The sequence below is a fragment of the Pelmatolapia mariae genome, linkage group LG12, assembly GCF_036321145.2.
Source record: "Pelmatolapia mariae isolate MD_Pm_ZW linkage group LG12, Pm_UMD_F_2, whole genome shotgun sequence".
NCBI lineage: Eukaryota > Metazoa > Chordata > Actinopteri > Cichliformes > Cichlidae > Pelmatolapia > Pelmatolapia mariae.
Genome location: NC_086237.1, coordinates 19,057,793 through 19,082,551, shown reverse-complemented (window position 1 = coordinate 19,082,551; position 24,759 = coordinate 19,057,793). Strand labels below are relative to the sequence as shown.

General features: G+C 40.1%; 1 protein-coding gene across 4 annotated transcripts in view; it reads right to left on the bottom strand.

The window, feature by feature from the left end:
* Window positions 1-10,239: 10,239 nt before the first annotated feature.
* The window catches only part of adgrv1 (adhesion G protein-coupled receptor V1), a 112,230-nt gene continuing 97,710 nt past the window's right edge, over window positions 10,240-24,759 (bottom strand). For all 4 annotated transcript variants that reach the window (XM_063488944.1, XM_063488947.1, XM_063488945.1 and 1 more), the window contains 4 exons: window positions 24,395-24,516; window positions 17,556-17,741; window positions 14,393-14,570; window positions 10,240-10,670 (listed from right to left, as the gene is read on the bottom strand). In XM_063488944.1, coding sequence (XP_063345014.1) covers window positions 10,552-10,670; window positions 14,393-14,570; window positions 17,556-17,741; window positions 24,395-24,516 — 605 coding nt within the window. In that variant the 3' untranslated portion in view covers window positions 10,240-10,551. The remainder of the gene's footprint in view (window positions 10,671-14,392; window positions 14,571-17,555; window positions 17,742-24,394; window positions 24,517-24,759) is intronic.

Below are 24,759 nucleotides of genomic sequence, written 5' to 3'. Positions count from 1 at the left end.
GTCCTTAAATTTGTTGCCAGGTATCCCGGGACTCCAGCTCGTGTTCCAGAAGTTTCCATCTGTCTGGTCTGAACTGGACTGGACAGTTGGCATTTCCCGAACCCATATTTTACTCCTCGGGTCAGACGGACAGACATGTACACAACATTGCCTGTCAGCCCAGCTGGTGTCTGTAAAGCTAAATCCAGGAGAACGGATAGGAATGGCCAGGTGGCTCAGACAGCCACACTGACACACACAGCCTTACACAAATGCAAGCAAAACACGTGCGTCATCATAAGAACGAGTGCATCCAAATTGTCCTCTAGCAACACTTTTGGCTGTGTCCAAATTACAATTTGATGAAAGCCACAAAGGATATCAATCATAACAAAGTGCGAGTTGATGAAATGTTAATGGGGTTTGAGCTGGCTCTATAATAACAAGGAACAGACCGGTGTCACATAACAGATAAATGACCTACAAGAAGTCATGATTATTAAACTTTTCCCCTCCCTGTTGCTGCTGTTGCACAAACATATTTATGCAGTGCCTTTTCTCCCTTACAGAGAAAGAAAAGCATTGCATACCTGTCCTTCAGAGATTCAGCAGCAGCAGCAGCAGTAGGCAGAAAACAACAAGTAAGGCTCTCGTTCTAATTATCATTTGAGATGATGTGAAATGATTGAGAGCTAAGCTAAATCTCCAGACAGAACCGTGAGGAGATGAGGGAGGATGCGGCTAAACTAATTCCTATAACTTTCTGAGATCTGTCAAACTTATGGAAGCTACTTTTCTTGTTGTGATTTATTAAGGCGGCGTATTGTATCCCGGCAAAATCCCATGATCTCAGTGGGTGCTCCTGTTAAAATAAAGATAAATCTCTGTTGACTTTCTTTCTCTTCTCCTCTGAACCAGAAACCACCGCTAAGGCATGAGGGTCCAGAGCTGGGCTATGGCTCCATGGTTCAGCCGACAGACCTCAGCCAATAGGATAAAGGGGACAAACAGCACTTACTTTTTTTTAAAATTTTTTAGCCATGCTGCCTCCTTCTTAAACATCTGGTTGCACACACACACACACACACACACACACACACACACACACACACACACACACACACACACACACACACACCCTGTTGTTCTTTCATGGCACAAATTAACCCCTGTGGATGGTGTGATTTATCTTTACTTTCAAGAAGTCAGCCTCACTAACTCTTTTTTTCTTGTTTTGTTTTGTATGGTTGCCTCAGAAGTGTGAAGTTAGATATTAGATTTCTTAAAGCAAAAAAAAGATTTTGCTTCTCTGTGCTCTAACTTTTTCTTCCTATAAGAGACAGGCACACACACACTACACACACACTCACATAAGAGTCACTTTAGGACAAGAGCAGCCTGGTCTGGTCTGCACCAGTTCCATGACTCATTTAATCATTTGGAGCGACTGCCCAGTGAAGAAAAAAAAAAAAAAACAGGGAAAACTAAAAGGTCTCTCTCATTTCATCTGAGTCAGTTTTTGGCAACTGAACGAGCGGAGCTGCAGTAGTCATTGCTGCAGAGAGCTTCGTTTATCATGACTGTGAGCTGAGCAGACAGGCAGGAATGTGTAGCACATAAGTCTGACCTCTGATCAGGTCACTCTCTGCTCGGCCCGTCCTGGTACCCGCTCCTGAGCGATGAGAATATCTGATACGGATCATTTATGAGGCGAGTCGTATTGTGTTGCTGTCCAACTTTTAAAACGCCCCGACACTGTAGCCACAATCTTCACAAACCTATTTCTGTATATGTTGTGGGAGTGCAACTGGGTCAGTGCAACACGAGAAAAGGTTATGTAACTGTCTACTAGCACAAGAGTTAAGCATCAGGTGAACTAAACACTCACTTCGCTTGCACAGTTCGTTAGCTGACTTGTCTTATCATAGGAATGACTTGAAAGTTGCTTCTGTTCTCAGCTACGGTCAGTGAAAATCAGTGAGGTGTGTAAGTGGATGGTTGTTAGCGCTGTCACCTCACAGAAAGAAGGCTCTGGGCTTGGATCCACAGGCTGGCCGGGGCCTTTCTGTGTCGGGTTTGATTGTTCTCCCAGTTTTCTCTGGGCGCTCCTCTCACAGTCTCACTAACATTTGCATGTTAGGTGTAAACTGGCCGTAGTTGTGAGTGTGAATGGTTGTCTGTCTCTTTGGGTTAAATCTGTAAATAGACTGTTGACCTGTCCATGGTGGATCGGATCTCTCGCCCTGTGACAGGAGGGATAGGCTGCAACCCCACTGTTATCCTAAGTGGAAGAAAATTGCTTTATGGATGGCCGCTGTAAGCAGACTGGGTGAAACTAACTGGGACTGCATATAAACGCCTGCAGCAACTGAGCAAAAGATTAATGAGACACACATAAGCTGATAAAGGGACTGAGCTGCTGAGGTAGTAAATGATTATTAAGAGACCAGCACCTTCATCTCGTAACCATGAAGATATGACAATATTTAGCTTACTGCTTAACACTGTTTACACAAACAGGAAGCGAATGAGTCGGGACGAGAATCAGAATAGTTCCGGTGGCAACAGTCTAACCAGCGGCACCAGCACCTGTTATTTTCTCATTTTATCGTTTTTATACAGTTTATGTAATAAGAACAATTTACATGCAAAAAAAGAAGAACAAGATAGCAAGAAGAACAACACATTTCTGATTAATTGTCCGCACAACAGACTGTCATCCTACCAAAATGACACTTTGCGTGAAGTTCTCTCTGTTGTTCTCAGTGCCTGCCAGCATGAAACAACAGGTGGGTGACTGCAAAAATGGTGACCCCCAAAGCATGCGGCATATAAAAAGATCGTCTTAACACGGAGTAAAACTTCCTGGTAAAGATGTTCGTGGTACCAGTCAAATATGTAACACCCACGTGACAGAGTTTGTGCTGGTTGATCTAGAGGACAGATCTTGGACTAAGAGCGTGTCGCTGAGTGCGAGTGACAGAACCAGAGGGACATACGGGCTGAATGGGAATAATAAAAAAGTTAACTTCTGTTCTGATTATGCCATTCCCTCTTATAACACTAACTCTGTTGTGTAACTCGGTCAGTCGGCTTCCTCCTCAATAAACCCTCGCGTCTTGCCCCGGCCGCCGTGAATCTGACATTTCACCACTGACGGGCAACAACAAACAATATTATTCTTGTGTGCAGTTGGAGCGTAACTGGGCTGGAGCAGCAACATGGCATGATACAGAACAGCCGGATCAAACCAGCTGAGTCTGGCTGGACACACACAGAGTTACACTGTGCCTGTCTCTCTGATGTGTGACTTCCGTTGGTTTCTAAAGGTCATTTGTCTCACACTCGGGTCACCACTAGTTTCCCTCGACGTCCCTTCATTCCAGCAGCTTTCTCTGTGCTTCTTCTCTGCTTTTCACGCAGTCTCCATCCTCTTACAGTCTAATATCAGTCAGGCGTGCCAACCTGGAAGCCCAAATTTCCCCTTATTGTATCTAGAATGTGATATTTATAGAGCGCTCACACGCTCACCGCTGAGGTCAGAAAATGCTCTTCCACCCTAGGCAAACTAGAATTGCTCGTTTCGGTGGCAAGGCCGTTTATCCTGATTAAGTCTCGACTGCCCTGGGATGAAATTAAAAACCTAGGAGGCTGGCATCATGTGTACTCTTTCTCTCCTTTGCTTCTGAAACGAGAAAAGTTGCCAACCTTATCACGTTTCTAGGCCAAAACTACAGCCAATCAGAGAGCCTCATGTGGAATGTTTGTGCTAGTCTGGATCAAATGGAGGACTTTAATGAGCACCCGGTTTGTGAAAATGTGAGCACAGTGGCCCTGATGTATTGTGAGTATGAGAGGAGTTACGAGAGTCAATGTGCTGACTTTTATATGGATGTCAACATGGATAAAAACATGCCTACGCACCCAGATCCCAGATATCGTGGCAGCCAAACAGCACAGTGAGAACAAGACAGAGTGACATGATATGAGAGTCCGGTTGGCTGTATACAGGCTCTGCCTTTACAACCACTTAATGGACACGATACCATGGACACTGTTAATAATAGCTATACAATAAAAAGTGATCAGAAACAGAAGCTGTGAAGTCTCCCCTGCTCTGAGCCACACAGCTTCTTTCAATCCGCCTGCTGTGGGAGTTTGCGGATGGGAGGTGTCGAGCCACGTCTCCTCTTTTGGCCGTTATTTTTCGGACTCCCTTAAAATACCACTTGCATTGAGCTGCTCACCAAACTAAGGGTGGTTGAAGAATTTTCCAAAAAGAGTGATCGCACCTTTGCTTCTTCTATTTTTGAAGGTTTCATCCAGCTTTTTTTTTTTCTTGGTTTGGATTGCTAAAAAAATGCCAGCAATATAACAGGAAGCATACTGTCTCAATATTGTAAAAAAATTACTTCAGATGTTTTCTTGTGGGTTGAGATATATCAGTAAGCTTGTACTTATCTGTATATACAATTTGACTTGCCTGACACCAGTTCCCACAGAGCTGCTGCCCTGGGCGCTTCCCATACATGCCAAATTGGAGCCAAAACTTTAAAGAATCACAAACAGACTGCTTGGTATCGTCGAGGCGTACTAGATTAATTTATTATCAGTCAAATACAGTTCTTGTCAGCCTTTTAGCTTGTTAGCTCATCGATTTTACTCCTGATTCCTTCTCCCTGCTGGCTTTTAAGATACTCACTGCAGAATTTTGGTGAAGCAATTACACAACGTTTAGGTACTGTTAGTGTTATTAATCCATCACAATTATGTCAGCAAACCGAGTAAAGCATTTCATAACGTTTCATTACAAGTTTCATGTAGCCAAGAGCTTAATGTTGTGTCTAGAAGATAAAGATTGATAGTGATTTTGTTGCCATATCTTCTGATGTTGATGCGGGCTGTGCTCCGTGGCTTGCTAATATTTGAAATGATTGAATACTCTAAGTTTTTTTTTTAAAAATCCTTCGAAACTAATCTACAAAACATTGCCACTGAATCCTTTTATTATAATGTACTGCGAATCTTATATAAAGGCAGTCTATTTACTTCAAGACTCGGCTGGAGAAGGTCAAAGTCTTCATCCAGGCGCCCAAGAATAAACACATACTCAAAGTTTTCAATCTCTGTGACACTGCTGGCACAGATGAGGCCACCGGATATCCTCCAGGAGCGGTTGATGATGTCAGAAACACCAGCGCCATGGTGTTGAGTGCCATGTAATTGACGGTACATGACAAGATGGTTTAAATCACTTCGGCTTGTTGATGAACAGAAAGAGAATCATGTTCTGATCTCGTTAAGGAAAAGGTCATTATTTTCCATCCTGCACGCGTGCACACATCCATGCGAATTGATGCAAGTGCTTGTTTGACTACTATCCTCATTGAGCTCATTGTCCGTTTCCTCCCACGGACACGTGCTGAGATGGATAGATAGCTTAAACATATGCAAACACGTGTGCTACAAGATCAGCGTGTCCTCGAGAGACATGTTTACGTTCAGCCTTGTGTGACTAACCGTGTGTCTTCTCTCCTTAAATGCAACTTTCCGTCGATGAGAAACTTCCGCTGACTCTGTTCTCTCCCTGTTTATCCTCTGTGGTGTGTTTCAGGGAAGGCTGACAGGAGCATGGGGAATGTGGTGGGAGAACAAGCCCCATGTGCGTAATACACAGATTCACACATGATTACTAACGGCATAAATCATCTGCAGCTGAACTCGTCTGGATTTTGAGGTTAGCGATGCAGGCAGTTGTGCTGGCTCTGCGTCTTCTCTGCCGAAAACTGAAAAAAGGGTCTGGGTTGAATCTTTTAGATGCTCTTATTATGAAGAGAAAACTTATGTTAACCCATCTGCTTCTTAACTTGATCCCATGTTGACTGCCTTACCTCTATAATCAACTTTCACAACTTTCAAATTACCTCTAAGCGAGTTATTGATTATCCAACAGACATCACTGTTGATTGAATTACACCTAAGACATAATATCTTAGGGATGCTTACAGCGATTAGATGTAATCTGACACTTTAAGACTTTCAGTGCACAGTTGTAGTAGACACAACAACTGTGCACTGTGGATTATGAGTTTTCCCTGCATGAACCTTAAATAATGACACAGCAGGTCATTTTAAGGGTAAAACCGGTGGCACAGGTCGACTTTGTGTGTTTTTTACTCCTCTGCTGTCTTCTCCTTTCACTCTCCCCACACTGTATTGTCTGGCTGCACTGATTTAAGCACCAGAGACTCTACTGTGAGGCTTTACTGTATGGGTGGGACTGGGTCATTATCCCATTGAAGTCTGATCTCAGGTGTTGCATGTACCAGTAAAATGTCAGACTTGATTATTCTCACCTGAACACCATATTTGTTCAGAGACCACAAAAGTGAGGAAACACGTGATGGAGGCACTGACGTTTATCATGTAGAGAAAAGAACAAAGAAAAGAGGTTAAAAACTGAAAGATCATGTTTCAGAAGTTTAAACCCTTCTCACTGAAATTAAAGATTACTGTTATTCCTAAGGACCGTTGCCATAACAAACGTTCGTCATTCAGAGCATATAAATACACACCACGCCATGTCCTATTGTCTGGTGATATAACTGTCCCGTGTCTTTTCTTTAGAAGGATATTGTGATATAGACTGTAGACAAAGGATGAATACACTCACTCTGATGTCACTCACTGGTTTGTGGAGTTGCATTTAAGCAGCTTTATGAAGTCACTATCATTTTATTTTTTGCAGGCAGAATTGACCATATTTGGAGGATGGGGTGGGGTGGTAAGTTATCAGGTAAAGCTCACAAGCCTGTTTAGTGAGGTGGATCCATACGCTGGATCACATAGACATGTATGCCTGCTGATTAGTGCTAACAAATTCAAGAATTTCACTCATTATTACTGGGTTACAGATAAGTGTGCCAAAAAAGAATTCCCCGACACTGTTGGCAGGAGGGATCCTTGTTTTCATGTTGTGTGTGCCAAATTCTGATCATACGTGAATGCTGTATCAGAAATTGAGATTCATCTGACCAAGCATATAAAACATTGTAATTCATACTAAATTAAGTATTCACAAAAGTTGAATTAACCATTTAATAAAGAGGATTACAAACATCATCCAAAACTTCCCGAATTCCTCATGTACAAGTCTCGAATAATGAGACAACATCTTATCTCAAAGCTCTCATAGTACCATATCAGCCCAATAGAGCACTTTGCTGTCAGACTGCTGGCTTGCCTGTGGTTCCTACAGTATTTAAAAGTAGAATGGGAGGCAGAGCCTTCAGGTTTCAGGTCCCTCTTCAGTGGAACCAGTTCCCAGTTTGGATTCAGGAGACAGACACCTTCTCTACTCTTAAGATTAGGCTTAAAACTTTCCTTTTTTACTCTATTTGTTTATACACCTCTCTGCATTTAATCATTAATTATTTTTAAACTCTGGCTTTCTTCCACAGTGTGTCTTTAGCCCTGTCTCCCTCCCATCAGGCCCAATCAAATGGTGCCTTTCCCTGAGGCTGGTTGTGCCAGAGGTTTCTGCCAGTTAACAGGGAGTTTCTCCTTCCCACTGTCGCCAAGTGTTTGCTTATAGGGCGTTGTCTGATTGTTGGGGTCTTCTTTGTAATTTTGTCTATTATTGTAGGGTCTTTACCTTGCAATATAAAGCACCTTGAAGTGAATGTTGTTGTGATTTAGCATTAAATACACAAAACTTAATTTGAATCTGTTAGTAAAATTAACTGCATTAACTGTATTAATAATACAATAGGAACTAGTAGGTGCCAACACCAAAAACATTGCCAAGAGGTCTAGTTCAGTGCCACATTAGCTGCCTGCTTCTTCCACCTGTCACTTTAAGTGGTCACACTTTAAGCCCTGAGTGAGTTATACAGTTGCATACCCCTGTACAGTTCTGCTGAAGATTTATAAACCATTTTCCCCTCTGCTATGCTCTAAACATGTTTATTGCATCTATATGTTATATTAACATGGGAATTTGCAAACAGACTCGCTTTCAGAGCAAGCCTCATGTGGCCATGTGTGGAATTGCATTTTTTGCTGCCAGTAAAGAAGAACTGAAGAAGCTTCTCGGATGAGAGGTGAAACGTCTTCAAGCAACTTAAAGAAGTCCAGACGCTTTTCTTTCCAAGCTCCTTAGACTATGATGACCTGGATGACTGAGAACCTTTACAGACATTTTGCTGCTAGTGGCTTCATTTTCCAGTGCAGGAAATTACCGATTGATACCGTGAAAGGCAGTTTTCTCCAGTTGTGACAGACCTTCCTTTGAGGATGCGGTGACTCACTGAGAGCTAAAGTCCCAATTCACCACTGGGGCATACATAGAGACAGACTGCAAGCGATCTGTGAATCAGCTGTTGCCTAGTTATCTGCTATCTAAAGACCAGAGGCTCAGGGGTGAGAAGAGACCAAGGACTCCAACATAAACATGTTTGTCTGCAGTCTGGCTGGTGGGTTGGGACATCATGCTGTCTGCTGTGGCTGTTTAATTACTTCCTCCCCCAGTTAAGCTCTGCTCATCTAATCTCAGACTCTGTGAAGCAGGCTTTTGGCAGCAAACTTATTACTTTTTATGGGGCACCAAATCAGCGCCTTACGAATCTGAAAATGTCTTGAGACATCCTGTGCTCAGGAACAAGCAACTCCACACTAACACATTTAATCAGCCTGAGCCTGAGCTACGGTTTTATGTCTAAAATCAGCACATGTACATGTAATCATATATTTAAAAATACTACAAAATATGCTATGTGCACTGGGACCGGAGTTACATCATTAGTATTTGTTGTAGCCTCCATAGCCCTAACATGCTCTTTCTTGTTTTGCTCACACTCTACCTCTCCAAGTATCACGAAATGTGGTAATCTTTGCATCTCTCTTGATGTTGCTAACAGGCAAACAATGCAGCTTACAGGACATATATTGGAAATATGTAATGTCAAATGTAAGCCAGGCAGCAATAATGCATGAATGGGTTGCATGTTAGACGCTTCCCTTAGAAGGGGGGGAAACAATAAAACAGGCCGATGGAAATGTAGATGACAATTAAAAGTTAACGGCACTATTACAGACTCAGCTGCTGCGGGAGAAAGCGATCCCCCAGAGCCACTGCCATTAAACTGCAGAGTACCATCTTGTTAAATGAAGCAATGACTTTTTTGCTCATTACAACGTGTTCCTTCAAATCCCACGAGTAAAGCCTCTCACTAATGTGAGAGGATCAATCTAAAGCACACGCCATGGGAAGAAAAGCAAAAAACAGAAAAAGCAATCAATAATAAAAAATATTGTCTTTCAAGTGAAAATGTCTGAGAAAACTTTTCCACCCATCATTATTGGAAACATTTGTTCACTTCTTTTCCCTCTGGGTCAAAATGCCACGGGGTTTCCAGCCATGCCATCTCACTCCAACAAGGAAAGCTGTACCAGCAGATATCATTTATAGATACCACAGTCACTTCCTGAATAAGGTAAACTATTTCATCAACACCAAGCTATCAGTTACTGTCAAGGTGGGACTTTATCTGGGAAGCTCATTAAGGTCAAAAGATGCACACTTCTTATTGCTGAAGCTCTCCTCTTATCAGCTGGGATCATGGCCACAATCAAGCTCCACCCATCCTGGAAGTTGTAATGAAGAAGGTGGATTGATGATTGTCACATTGTTCAAAATCCAAGCGTGTCTGCTGTCTCTTCTTTGTTTCCTCTTGCGAATCTCACACTTGTGCACTCCTATTTTGTAGTAACAGTCTCTTGTGCTGCCAACTTCCAAGAGCTAGGTTTAAACGTTGCGCTGATGAAGGACAAAAAAAGATTAAAAGGCAGAGCGAAGGTCAGGTAGATGACGGTTTCCAAGAAGTTGCCTGAATGTGGAGTATGTCTTTGTAGATTTACACTCACTGACTCTTTAGGGAGTATAGTTCGCACATTAGATTCAAATGTGACTGAATAGCTTGCATAGCTCAACCGTTACAGTACTGTGGATATTTGCTGCCTCATATTTTCACACACTCATTCTTCACTCAGTGCAGATACAAGCAGATCTCCCGAAGGTGTGGGATGAGTTTGTGAAATTCCTGCAGGGAGTTACATAATGACACAAATCCTTCCTTGTGAGAACGTGACCCCTGGGACCCCATAGTGAAAGACCCGCTCACTGGTAGCAAGCTGTCTCTTAGTGTTAAGTTATGAGACGTAAAAAGGAAATCAGAACATGCAAATACAATTCATGTGGTACATTATTTATTAACAAAGTTACACAGTCTACATTCTCTATCTTTGCCTAGGTCTCTACAGAAAAAATCCCCAAAACAAAATATACATTCAGAAATCAAGAGCGTTTAAAAAATAAATTTAGTAAAACATTTATTTGTATTTGTGAACACATGTACAGTAAAAATCCCATACAGTATCAAACATCTATATGAAAACAATCTATTCAAAAACTGTTTTAGTGCAAAGGATTTTACAATATAAAAATACTGTCTTGTAATCTTTATTTGTGATATGAAAAACAGAGGGACGTGGGATCTGTGTGAGGTGTGAAGGTTAGAGGTGTGTGTCGGCGATGGGGATACGCCGAAGCTCAACTATCTGGGAGTTGGTTACGCTCCCTCCGTCGTGGCTTCCTGGTATGGACTCGTTATCGCTGACATTAAGGCCAGTCCCTAAAAAGAAACAAAAACATTGCATTTTTTATCAAAAATACGATAAGCTGTATTTTTTTATGCATTCTATTCTGCAGTATATTCACATGCATTTTTCTTCTTATAGCGCTTAGTAAGTTAGAACGCCTAATACCCACTATAATCGGTCCTTATAGCGCAAATGATCTATTTTGCTCTATTATAAAATCATCCCTGCATGTCATGAACTCTGGGATATCAAGTCTGATCAGTCATGGTAATGAGACGTGAAGGGAACAGACTAACAGGCTTGGACTGGAAGCAGGTAGAGAAACAAAATAATTCATTATATGTTAATGGGTAAACAACGTAACTGCATGTTGGTAAAACATAATCAAAAATATGTTAATGATAAACAGATGCTTTTTAAAAATGCAAAACTGGACTTGTTTTTTTATAAACACTTGGGCTGCTACAGATTTTATCTGAATAAAAAACGTCATCAGACTTGTTCTTTTGTGCTTTGGTGACTTCTGGATGCTTTCAGCTTGACATACTTGAGAAGAGTTGGATAATGAGCGCCAATGTTGCTGGATTTGCACTGAAACTCACCTAGCGATGATTGCAAAATAAGATCCTTCAAACCTCCATCCTATGCCGTGTTAATGATCAGCTCTAAGTTGTACAAAACAGCACCGGGCGCAGGTGTGGAGATAAGAGAGTGCACCTCGATACGTGCTTAATGGTTCACGATCAAACAAAGTGCGAAGACCCAGATTACTGCAATACTTGCTGACCCCTGTCAGCTGGTACCCTATTATGTAATTATAATAAGAAAATTATCTTTACTGCTGACTGAGTGCTTGAGATTAGCCCAGGTTATAAGTTCAGCACGGCTGGTACGGGCAAAGAGAAGGTCAGGGAAAGTATGAAATCAAAGAATGTCCTTTGTGACTGGTGGAGCAAAAAATGATGATTTAATGGCAGAGTTAAAATGTAAACAGATAACATCAGCGCAGTATCGAGTTTCACGAAAACATCTTTTAACAGAATCAAAGTTTCAGATTTACGCTTCATCTTCCACACAGCAAAGATCAACTACAGGAACTTTTATTTACTTTTATTTTCTTGAGGCCATGCCAAAGATCTGGATAGAGCCAAACGCTTTGACTTAATTAAACCTTGCAAACTTCCCTCCTTACCACACTGAATAATATGACAGATTACTTCATAGACTGAGTTTGCTAAGGGGACCAATAAATTCCCTTTCATGTCTCTTGCATCCCGGAGGTTATTCAAAGTCAAACATCACAACAAATCAGGACAGCAGGTACTCTTCGAGAAACAGAGAGAGTGAAATGGAGAGTGACACAGACACAGTGGCTCTGCTTCACCCTGTCACCACACAAACAATAAGAGGATAAGAACCTCTCTCTCTGTCTAAGTTTTTAACTTTCACATAAATGCATTTATCAACGTGCCTGCTTTTAATTTGACTCTCCACAGCTACAAGTTTTGCTTTTAAGGGGTTTCTTCAGTATAGTGAAGTCTGGTGTGTTTTTCGAGACTGAAAAGTCAGGTATTGTATGACCCAAACAGAACAACCTTTCTCGCAAAGTCAGATAAAACTGCAGGACTGTAGCTTGCAATGCCGTGAAAGCTGCCAAAAGCCTGGCTTGTTGAAGAACTGTTAATGATTACTGTACTTCCTCTGAAAACTATTTCTCTTTCCCTGAACCCCAAGAGATTACCTGTGAAATTCAGTGTGACCTGCCACAGTCCCATTAACTTTGGAGTCTTATCAGGTTGGTCTATCTCGACCATGTATTTCTTATCCCTTCCAGAGTAATCGCGATTTAGAGGACCAGCCACTTATTCTTTCCATGACGTGACACCAAAGCTGTGAGAGATATTCTTGCTGCTGAAATAGTTAGCTGCTCATCAAGAGTCATTGTTATAGGTTGGGAATAACAATGACTGACGATGAGCTGAAAATGCAGATGGAACAGCCATATAGTTTTTCACCTCAACCAGAAGATTGTGAATCATTTGTGTGTTACTATAGTCTTTCTGCTGTATTTACTTTGCAATATAAGACACTGAAACAGTAGGTTTTTTACCTGTTAAATGGGTAACATATAGCTGACATATAGCCATACCATTTTGTAATGTCTTTTATATTACTGAGATTTAACACTAGCAGTTGACTGCATGATGTACACAAACTAAATTATTTCTCAGCTAAGACTTAGAAAAGCATCTAATACAATAATGACTATACAAATATACTTTTATATATATATTTCAGTCACGACTATCAGACTGTCTGCAGTGGATGACCTTGATTCATCAGACTGCCGATTTTTCAGGTGTGTGAAAATGGCTCATTTGGACACTGTGAAGCAAAGTCTCAATGATTTGAATAGCGTCTGTGTGTTTACACGAGCTGGTTGTGTATTGATGAGCAGGCTAGGCCCTCGGTTCATTAAACATGGATGGCAATAGAGGAAAAATGACAGCTGAGAGACTTAAGGTCAACAAATGAATGACAAAGCAGAAGTGATACTGGTGGATTAATGGATGCATTAGGCACTGTTAGATGCTTTATGTATGTACAGGGTATAATAATCACAAACACATGTACACACAGACACACACAGACACTCAAACACACCACACACACTGTGGCATTTAATCACAGGCTGATTTTTATCATCTCTCGTTCTCTGTTATCGTTCAATCTAAATTTTAGGAAGTCATAACATCTTTTTCTGCTTTTAGGCTACGGTCACACTTGGGGAAAGAAATGGTTGGCTACTGTTGCACAACCAAAATTATGGCGACTGTGTGCAATCAATTTTTGATCTCTATGCTTTTGAAATGGTTCCTTCAAAGATGTGGACCAGGTCTGAGTATGCTTGCAGTCAGACGCCATCTCCAAACTGACTTTGATGCATCAAGATGGTGATAAAACAGGGATATAATGGCAATAAGGTGGAGTCAGACTGCTATCAGTTTTAGACTAAACTGGGTCAAACTGGGTCAAACTGTTTTTGAAAAAAACAAAAAACAAAACAATTTTAACTGTGATCATTCTTAAATCTGCTGCTGTCTACATCAGAAATACAATGCTGTACCGGGCCCAGGGATGGATTTAGGCAGAATCTACGCATCAGGTGTGGCTATGTCAGCCACAGACTGGACCAGATGTAAACAGATGGTAATTTATAATTTATAAACTTATAAACACATAGATGTAAGCAACTGCAGGTTGGGGGTGCTGCATGCTTGGCCTCTGGCAAACCAGTTGCTAGAACTACCTGCAAGCACTCCCGGACATCAAAAAACTGGATCCAATCACTCCCCAGCCGTTAATTTTATCCTGGTCACACAGAGGCTGTTGTCCTGTTTTTACTGTAGTCTGACTGAGACCTACCACACAACTGGTGAAATTGGATTTATTTCTCAAGCATACTGTGTTTGTCCTTTTATGTCAAAATATTTAGTGCAGCAAAAACATGCCCTGCGCTGTGGTCACCTTTTGCACAGTTATGCATTTTATGTTTTTATAGAAAGTCCCTCCACAAATATGTTGACAGTGTTTTACACACTGAGCTGGAGCAAAAGTTTCTGACAAACCCAGCATGCTTAAGGTGAGGTCTGAAAACAGCTGATACCCAAAGGAATATTCAGTATCAAATTGTGTTTCTGACACTTGCTTCCTGTGTAATCTGTTGAAAGGTATGTAGTATAGTTCTCCTCACCTGTTTTTAAGGCAAATATAAGGTCGTCAAACTCCTGTGAATCCTCATCTGCAGTGACCAGGTTGGTGTTGATGAAGCCTCCCTCGGTGGTGTACGTCTCCATCACAGGACTGGGCTTAAACACACTGCTGGGCTGAATGCTAGGCCGCAGTGACGTTCGCTCCCAGTCTGCTGAAACCTGATAGATAAATGTGTATTTAAACAGACAAGCCCAAAAATCACAAAATATAACATAGAGTCCAAATAAGTTGGGATGCTGTGAAAATGCAAATAAAAACAGAAAGAAATAATTAGAAATTCTCAGAAATTGATATTTTATTCTTACTAAACATATCAAATGTTTAATCTGAGAAACTGTACAATTGGGTGATTTTTGAACACACACATAAAAAAGAGTTGGATCCCTCTTTTTTTAAACAACAACCTAACTGAGGAGACCAGGAGCTGGACCTTCGAGAGAGGAGTGTTGTCCCACTCTTGCTGCTCAACAGTCCTGGATCTATTTTGTCACAGTTTTCCTTTTATTGATGTTTTAAATGTTTTCAGGTTTGGACTGCAGACAGGCAAGTTCAGCACCTGGACTCTTCTACTATGAAGCCACGTTGTAATACGTGCAGTATGCAGTTTAGCATTGTCTTGGTGAAATAGGCCTAACATGAACATCTGGATGGAAGCATTAAAACCTGTATATACCTTTCAGCATTGTTGGTGCCTTTCTAGATACCAATGCCAAATCCACAGGCAATGCTGCATCCCAATACCATCAGAGAAGCAGAGTTTCCAGTGAGTGTTGACAAAAAGCTGGATGGTTCCTCTCCTCTTTAGTCTGGAGGATGCAGTGTCCGTGTTTTCCAAAAAGAATTTCCATTCGTCCGACCATTTGTTTTCTATGTTGCCTCAGTCCATTTTAAATGAGTTTTAGCCCAGACAAGAGGACACCCTTTCTAGATCATGCTCACATATTCTTCTTTATGACAGAGTTTTAACCTGCATTTGTGAATGGCACAGTGAACTGTGTTCACAGAAAATGATTAGCGGAACTGTTCCTGAGCCCAGGGCAGGGATTGCAGGGATTTCCATGACAGAATAAAACCTTTTTTTTAATGAAGTGTTGCCCGAGGCCCCAAAAATCACAGGAATCCAGTATTGATTTTTGGCCTTTTCTCTCATGGACAGAAATTCCTCCAGATTGATGATGAGATATCGACATCTTTTTCAGCAATTACCTGCAATACCTTAAACAGTTTTTTTTGCAGATTGGTGAACATCTGCCCGTCTTTACTTCTGAGAAACTCTGCCTCTCTAAGATGCTCTTTTTATACCCAGTTATTTCACAGACCTGTAGTCAGTTAACCTTATTAGCTGCAAATTGATCCTCCAGCTGTTTCTGTTTAGTACCACTTACATTTCCAGGTTTTTGTAGTGCCCATCCCATCTTTGAAGACATATTCCTGCAATCAAAGTCAAGTTAATCTAATATTATGCCTAAAATGGTACATTTTCTCAGTTTAAACATTTGATATGGTTTCTGTAGTGTTTTGTGAATAAAGTTTATGAAAGTTTATGAGCTGTAAAAAAACATGAATCTTTAAAGTAACAAAAAAAACAAAAAAAACCCAGGATAAACTGAGGTCAAACATATACTCACATATGCAAACAGTAATCATGACTGCGATGAATTTGGGTTATGTAGAGTGCATGGTGTCAAAGCACCCCAAAGAATTAAAGTCATCCCACAGGGTCAGAGTGGGTGCAAGGGGTGAAAGTGAGGTCAGTGTAGAGTTTCTTACTGAATCATACTAACAGCTAGACAAATGGCATCTTTGTCTGTATATATAGAGGGTTTTTTCGAGATGAATGTCCGTGCATTAACACAACAAATCACAGAAGTTACTAGAAAGAACAAAAGAAATGCAAAAGAGAGGAACCAGAAGATCTCTCTTCTATTTTGACCTGAAGAACCAGATTATTCCATTATCTCATCGTGTTTTCCATTGTATTAATTCATTATGAATGTCTCATCTGTCCATGGAAGTGCATAAACGTGCGTATGTGTTGTACAAGCTTCTCAGGCTTGCTGTGACCAGTACAGAGTGTACCGGTGAGGTGAATTAAGCACCACCAGGCACTTCAAATCTGTCACATCCACTTTGGAGGGCTGTAGTGATTAGATGAGGCCAATATGCTAGTCAGCACCTGCAATCTGTGTTCTTATACTTGTTACCTACTTTTTTTCCTTTTCTAATTTCCTTTCAAGCGGTCCATTTCACACACACACACACACACAAAAAATCCAGAATCTACCCCTAGTGCTGCTTTTCTCAGGGGTCTCTAACTGCACCTTTCTTTCTTGGGCTGTAACCAAATCTTTAAGAGGCGAGAGTGTGCTCTCATGAATAAAACAAGATTACTGGATTCCTACGTGTGGAGAGAGAGATCGAGAAAGAGAAAGGGAGGGTGGATTTCCCAGGGGAAAAGAAGCCCCCCCCCCACAACACCGACCCATCGCCACCCTTGTTTTTTTTTTTTCTCTGTCTTTCCCTCACACCAGCTCAGTCCTTATAGGGTATTCTCCAGAGTACGACAGGCAGAACTAGTGTAGCAGTGTGTTTGCGTAAAGCATGTTTTCTGTGCTTGCAAGCAATGCGCAAGTCTAACAGAAGGGTCACAAAATGAGTTGATGGGGCTGTTAGCAGGAGAATCAGTCTGAAAAATCTAAGTGAATGAGTATGAATGTGCTAGAAATGTAAACTAGACAACGGAGAATGGGCAAAAGAGCCGTGGGAAACAGAGTTACAGAAGAAAAAGCAGAAATAAGTTTAGTCTTAAAAACTAAATTTCACAGTAGTATGACACAGAAGTGTAATCCATGGTTGTGACTATGGTTTCTTCTCGTCATCACCACATCTGCCATTCAAATGCAAGATTTCTACACATTTCTGACAAACTCAACCACAAACTGTAATGGATGTGTGGTCAGAATGGGAGTTAAAGTCATCATCAGACCTCAACAGTCAGGATGGGGAGCAAAATCTTTTCAAAAGAGATGCCTGAAATGGGGATTTCTTAATCAGTAAATCTGTGTAACCAACTATTCCCATATGTCAGCCTTTGATTGCATAAGCGTGTCAATGTGATGACAATGTAAGCTCTGTATGTGTACCTCTTCCATGGCACTGATGAGATTTTGAGTTGATTTGCTGATGTCGCCTCCCACAGGGGTGGGTCCCATTCCCTGGTACATAGAATCTGGCCCATCCTGTCCACTCATCTCAACTGTGTAACTTGCTTTAGTTGGCCAACACAGCTGGTTGTGCATGATGAAGTACACAGCAAACACATACAAGCCCTGTAGAGAAAGCAGTGGGAAAAAAAATTCAACATTAGGAATAAGTTATGGCTCTGCTCTTCAGTATGATTAATCTGAAATCTGTAATACTGCTGGCTCAATCAATCTGCAGTGGCAGGCTTGGAGGCCGGCTAAGGGTAAAAGAACCAAATGAACCAAAAAAAGTGCGTCACAAATTCATTAGACCACCTATCATAAAAGCAAAAAGACATAAATATTTTAGAAATCTGTCAAAAGATAAAAAATTCTATAGCTATTCCTTTAACCCATTTTCTAAGAACACTCACAACATACTCATCAAACAAACCTAATTTTTCTATTCAAGAATGCAAGTAAATAACTGTACTTTTGGAGCTTAATTAAAAATAATAATGTACTTTACTATTTTTTTTCCAACTGTTTTGTAAAATAGTAAATTTGAAAATGCATGAATAATAAAATTAAATAGATTTTAGCATAAAAATATCATTTGGATTAAAGAGCTTGCACACACTGGTGGATTAACCATTACAGAGACATAAAAAATGATTTCAGTAATTACCAGAACTGTTGATTTAGATCAGCTGTGGATTAAACCTCACACTCAGTGGTAGTCTAATAGATTTGTTAAGCACTGTACATATTACATAAACATATGTGATATTAAATAATACTATACTCATTATTATTTTTGTGCAGCGTGTTGCTGTTGCATTCCGAATTAAACTTCTTTCACTTCTTTCAGCATGATTACTGAAGCATCACTTCACCACTGGGGCAGTGACATCATTGGCATACTGGTATTTCTGCCTCCTCCACTTCTTCATCATTACCAAATCTGCTTGGTCAACAGCACCAGGATGCGAATTACCCCAAAACACCAGGGCGTCAAATACCACGAATCCAGCCCACATTTCACAACACCCATCATCGGGCGATGATGGCAGCCACAGACAGAGACGGAACGCACAAGAGCGCAAACCACAAGCGTGTGTGAATACAGGCCAACACAGATCTATTAAAGACGTTTACACATGGGGAGAGAAAGTAAGTTTTTTGACACCATGGTAGAAAATAATGACTACAGTAATAAAATATGTTTAGGCAAAACCTGACGGACTGATTGTTTTATTGATAAAACCAAATGTAAACACTTTGCTTTTTTGTGAAAATAAATATCAATCTGTCAGTGTGTGTGTGTGTGTGCGTGTGTGTGTGTGTGTGCAACTCCCCAACTTATTCAAATCCTTAAATCAAACTTTGTGACATGAGGTTTGTGTCTGTAATTAAGCTTCAACTTTCCTGGCAGAGTAATCAACGTTACTCATGTATCTACAGTTTATTGACAGAACGGGATTATAAGCAGCCTGGATGGCCACAGTAAACATTAATAGGAAGGGAGCAGGAACAGTAAATCAGAACTGTGTGTTTATGGGGGCACTATAAAACTGGAATATCCAGATTATGAGAAGGAAAGAAAGCCTGCTTATAAGCTCACTGGAGACCTTGCAGGTTAAAAACAGTGCAGTATACTCTGCTGTTTTCTGACACAGTGACTTAAACAGATTGGTGAATCGTACACTGTGTTCCCATAAATTAGTGTGCCTTGTAGGTAATTGTGCATGAATTGCAAAATGAGAGCTTTAAACCATGTTCTTTAGTAAATGGCACACTTCATGGCTAGGAGCTAAGTTCAGTGTTATGTAAAGTCATAATGATGTCATGACCTTTTATTTGGATTTTCTGCGTATCACTTGAAGAAGGTAATTAGTCTTCCTTTGTGTGTTCACATGTAACATGGAACAGAAAGCAGCCAGGTGTGTATTCATATATGGGTGTGTGTGTCTCTATCCATGAGCATTTCTCCATTACAACAGCACTGTGGGTGATTAGCACAGATCATTAGCAAGCTGTGTGGCCTGAGGAACAGGCTTAACAGCCATAGGCAAGTTATGTAAGTGTTCCCTGATCGCTGAGTCCATGTCTTTGGAGATCGAAGGCAAAGTCCAAAATAGGACACTAAGGACGGGAAGGTGTTGTTGGGATGTGAGATGGACCGTGAGAAGGAGCATTTGATTGTGTTGGATTACAACCCTGTTTCAAAATCAGTTGGGGTGCTGAGCAAAATGTACATATGAAAGCAATGATTTGTATGACTGAAATCATAATGACCTTGACATTTAAAAGAAGACAAAGACAACATGGACAACAAAAACTCTTTAAATTGAAATATTTTCCCATTTTTAGGTGGAGGATTTAAGCTGTTCAACAGTTTGGTGCTCTCTTCACTGCATTGTTGTTTCATAATGTGCCAGCTTTTTTTCAATAGGTAACAGACCTGGACTGCAGGCAGGCTATTTTACAAAAGGGCCACACTGTTGTAATACAAATGTAGTTTGGTGGTGTCTTGTTGAAAGAAAACAGTTGCTGGATGGTAGCGTACATTAAGAGTTCCTTCAGATACTGGTAACTTATTCATGCTAGGTGCATTAACACCCTCATGCTGGCTTTTGAAATGTGTGCTGATAACAAAGTTGATGGTCCCTTTGTGTTCATCCTGGAGGAAGTGCAGGCATTCACAAAAAGAATCTCACATCACTGCCATTTGTGCCATTTTTGGCCTTCTCCTTTGTGTACAGAGATACCTTTGATATGCATAAAAAGGAGATGACAAAATCCTCAAATTCTTTTTAATTTCATATTTAGAAAGTTTATTCTCAATTTTTCAAATTATTTGCAGGGTTTATTTAAGCTGCTTCTCTTTTATGGTCTGTTTCCTAACATTTTCAAAACATGTTGCCCGCATCAACCTTAAAATGAATCAAAAACAATAAAATCTCATAGTTTGACATGTTGCCTTTGTGCTACTTTAAATTAATTATGGTGTTTAAATAATTTGCAAAGTTTTGAGTACAATTTTACACAGCATTCTCTTTTGGTCTTTTTAAGTATGGCGTTTAAAAGTAACAATAGCAACTAGCTAAAGAAATGTACTGCTTGTCAGGGGTAAGACAAAGGGAAAGATGATAAAATTAGAAAACTGAGTTAATTAAAAAAATAGCTCTCGAGTTTTCTGACTTCTTTCAAAGTGATTAAATATACTAAACTGCATCAACTGCAAAAAGTGCTGTGTCCACAGATTTTTCTGTGCTTTCTGTGCTAAAAGAAAAAGTGCTGTTTGGCTGTTGACCGAAACCCTAAATACTTCCAGGCTTCACACAGCTAATTGCCTACCGCCTTCTTTTCCATAAAAATATACACATATCCTGTGTCCTATTTTTAGCCAGTGCCAAGGTTGAATGTGCAAGTGGGGGTTGGATTGAATTGTAATGAAGCATGGTCCTGCTTCACAGCTGTGAGGCTTCTGACAGCACGGATACAGTGACGTAGTGTTTATCGGTACATCGAACGTGCGGGAGGAGATAATGAGGGGTTGTGCTGTTGTGATTTGATTATTGTCTTCTATTTCAGCATGATGTGACTGACAGCTGTATTATGTAAAAGGATGGATCAAAGGCTTGTAGAGAGAAAAGAAAACCCTGTGGCCTGTTGGCTAAAAAGTCACATTTTCCACAGTATAACTGCAAACATGTGATGTGTTTCACAGCTTGATTTTAACAAATACCCGGCTGGCAACAACAGGTTGTTTTTACAGCACCTAACCTAAGAGCAATGTGGGCTCTGCAACACACACTTGTGCACAGCTGTAACATCTGCAGCTGTTTAATGGTGTTCAGTAATCAGCAGTTAACATCAACAACACCAATGAGGTAAATATGGAAAATTCTCCTAATGGAAAATTCGCGGCATGAAGGAAACAAAAAAACAAAAAAACAAGTCTACTTGACTTTGCAGCAGAGATGCACAGCCTAACAAATTCCAAGCTCACGGCATTGAAAACCTATGGGAAGGATAAGATGTTCAAAAATGCACTGGAATAATAATACTGGCAGAATAAGGCAGTCCTGTAGCACCGTGTCCTGAAAAATATCTCAGTTTAATTTCTTTAGTTAACCTAAAAATATTCCATATGGGTATGACTTCACAAAATCATGAAACAAAAGTAATATTACTCTAGTTACCAAGTCATATCTGTTAAGAAATGTGACAATCATCATATTTTGTTAAATCTTGCTGTTGGAGTGTTTGTGACAGAGACATTTTTAGTCTTGTGTGTTAGTATCACATTTGCTTTCTTTAAACTTTACTTTCTTTTTTCGATTTAGTCCCTAATGGAAGTTCTGCAGTGACACAAAATGATCAATGAGTCCTCTCACAGCAACGCTTTTCCTCCATCAGCGCTAAACAAATTAAATGTGCTTTAAAAAAACACATAACCCAAATCTTGCATACAAATAAATATGATTACAGCCATGCTTGGTACATGGTTACAGCATCCTGACCTTTCTTTAGTGATGCTTTGTAGAAAGTGGGTCAGATGAGTTTGTTTACGCCTAATCAATATCCTTGGACACAATGTACCTTTGGGACTCCTTACCCGTTCCACTTTGATAAATCCCTACTTCTGGTACTTTTGGTGCAGACCCCAGAGGCTGCTGTTTTGGCTGGAACTTTGTATGAGGCACGACTGAAAATCAATTGCAGCAGTTCTTTTTTTTCAGATGATACAAAGTTTGATAGAACTTGTCCTATCTGAAGTCAAAGTTAAGCTACATGTAAGTTGCTGAAATACAAATAGGGTAGCACGAAGCTCTTTTTAGCTGTACTGTACGTCCCCACCAAAAAGCCCAAAAGTCCTCATTTAGAGAGCAAAAGTGTTATCAAACTACTAGTCATCTGCCAATTAGCGTAAAGAGGAGATTTTTTTGTACTATTGTGTGAACGCATGTATGTTTGTGTGACAGCAGACACTGGAGGATTGGATGCTAAGAACTTTGATACCTCAAGGGCCTAATGAAACCCAAGAACAAATCAAAGTATTGAGAGAGGAAACAAAGGCTATTAGTCTGAAATGTTTCTAAGTGAGAGGATTTTTACCCAGGTTAAAAGAAAAATAATCAGAAAAGCTTTTTAACGTAACACAAGCAGAACTGAGGAAATGTATTTAAAAACTTGTGCATGTAATTTAACAATCACAAGTTCATTTTAAATAAAATTAAACTAGCTATGTGATGTCACAGGGATGGACAAACTATTGCTGCTCATGAAGAAGTGTCGAGTGCGACAATGACCATTGCTGCTGACATCACTTCACTTCAGTCACTGGACTAACAGGAGATGTTTACTTTTGTTAAGCGCTGTTGTCTTTAGCATGTAGATGCTACATATCAACATTGGTTGTCACAGACCTCTTGTGGCACATGTTACAGGCACATGACATCTACCCGATCACTGCAAACATTTAGGGACTAGACAAGACAGAAAACAATCAATTGTGCAAAACTAAGCACAACTGATTCAGAAAGCTTCGTGGGCATCTTCTTAAAAAAACACATTATGCATTAAACACTTCTACAAAACTAAATCTTTGTGCCAGAAAATGTATGATTTAGTAGGTTAAGTAAAATTGACAGAAGACAATTTAAAGCCAAGTAATAAAACTACTGATTTGATGGAGCCACAGCTAAATCCTTAGTAACCAGAAGACAAAAGTTTTTTAAAAAATGTCTCAGTTACATGAGTAAGCATGCGTTTCCCTCACTAAGGACATAACTGAAGGCAGAAAAATCCACAAAAACTTGCACAATGTGTTCCAGAGTTCACGATGATATTGTTGCACAGGTTTTATATTTGATCATTAATGACAGTCCTCATTTTGTCCAGTTTCTTTTGAACAGGTGGAAATTGGTTATAGGGACTATATTTTTATTAAGCCTCTATATTGAAGCTCAGCATCTACACTTCCCATCCTTATTTCTTTTTTTGGAATCCGTAGTGGCGTGATGCAGAGGCATGCTTGTGAAAATGATCTCACTGTGCAAATATTTAAATATGTACTCGACTGCATTTAGTGGTAGAGTAATCTATCTTGCATTTGAAATATCTTTACTTAGCTACACTGACATCTGAAATACAGAACTGAGAGAAATAGAGGGAGTAAATAAACTATAAAAAGATACAAACAAAGGGACCAAGAAAAGACAAAAATACAAATGGAAAGTGGAGAGATGGACAAACATAGCAGTGAGAGGCTTTGGTGAGATCTGACACAGTGATAACCCTGCCTCTCTCTCTCCACGCCTGAGGCACTTCTTACTCTGCCTGTCAGATACAACAAAGCTGGCCTTCAAAGTGAATGGACTTCCCTTCATCATACCTCTCCACCCCTCAACCCACACACACACAAAGACACTTCCAGAAAAAGTTCCTAATGGAACCATTGAAATTAAAAACAACAACACTAAATAAACCTATGCATATTTATTCAAATATTGACATTCATATACTCTTACCGACTCTGCAGCATTCTCGAATTTTCAGCTACAGCAACATTTAGCTCAGAGAGTAGCTGAGATTAGAGATTAGATAGGTAAAAACAATATCTTTCATAAGAAAAATCAAACCTGGAGAAAGAGTACACATCAAGCTTGAAGATATAAAAAGAAGTGCTTTAACTTTATAACTTTTAACTGTACTCCAATTACAACAAGAAGAAAACATATGCACAAACAGGAAACAAACAAAAAAACAAACAGAAAAGTAAATGATCTCACCAGCAGGCAGTTAAAGATGACGTAGAGGATGAGCATCCACAGGTACCTGTAGCCCATATGGAGTCCTGCCCACAACCAAACGAGGGAGACGAGCAGAAACAGGTAGAGGACCAGCGGCACCTCTGGAGCACAAGATAACAACAGGAACAGAATGAAAACAATATCAGCACTGTTGTTCAAATATATATAAGCCAATACAATACATTATACATTACAGCTGAACTGAGATTCTAGAAAATATTTTATCTATATGACATTCATGCACTTATTAATTTGAAGATTATGTTAAAATGCATATTGCAGAATAACTACATGTACCGTACATTACATAGTAATTGATGGAGAATTAATATAGCTGCTGGTGT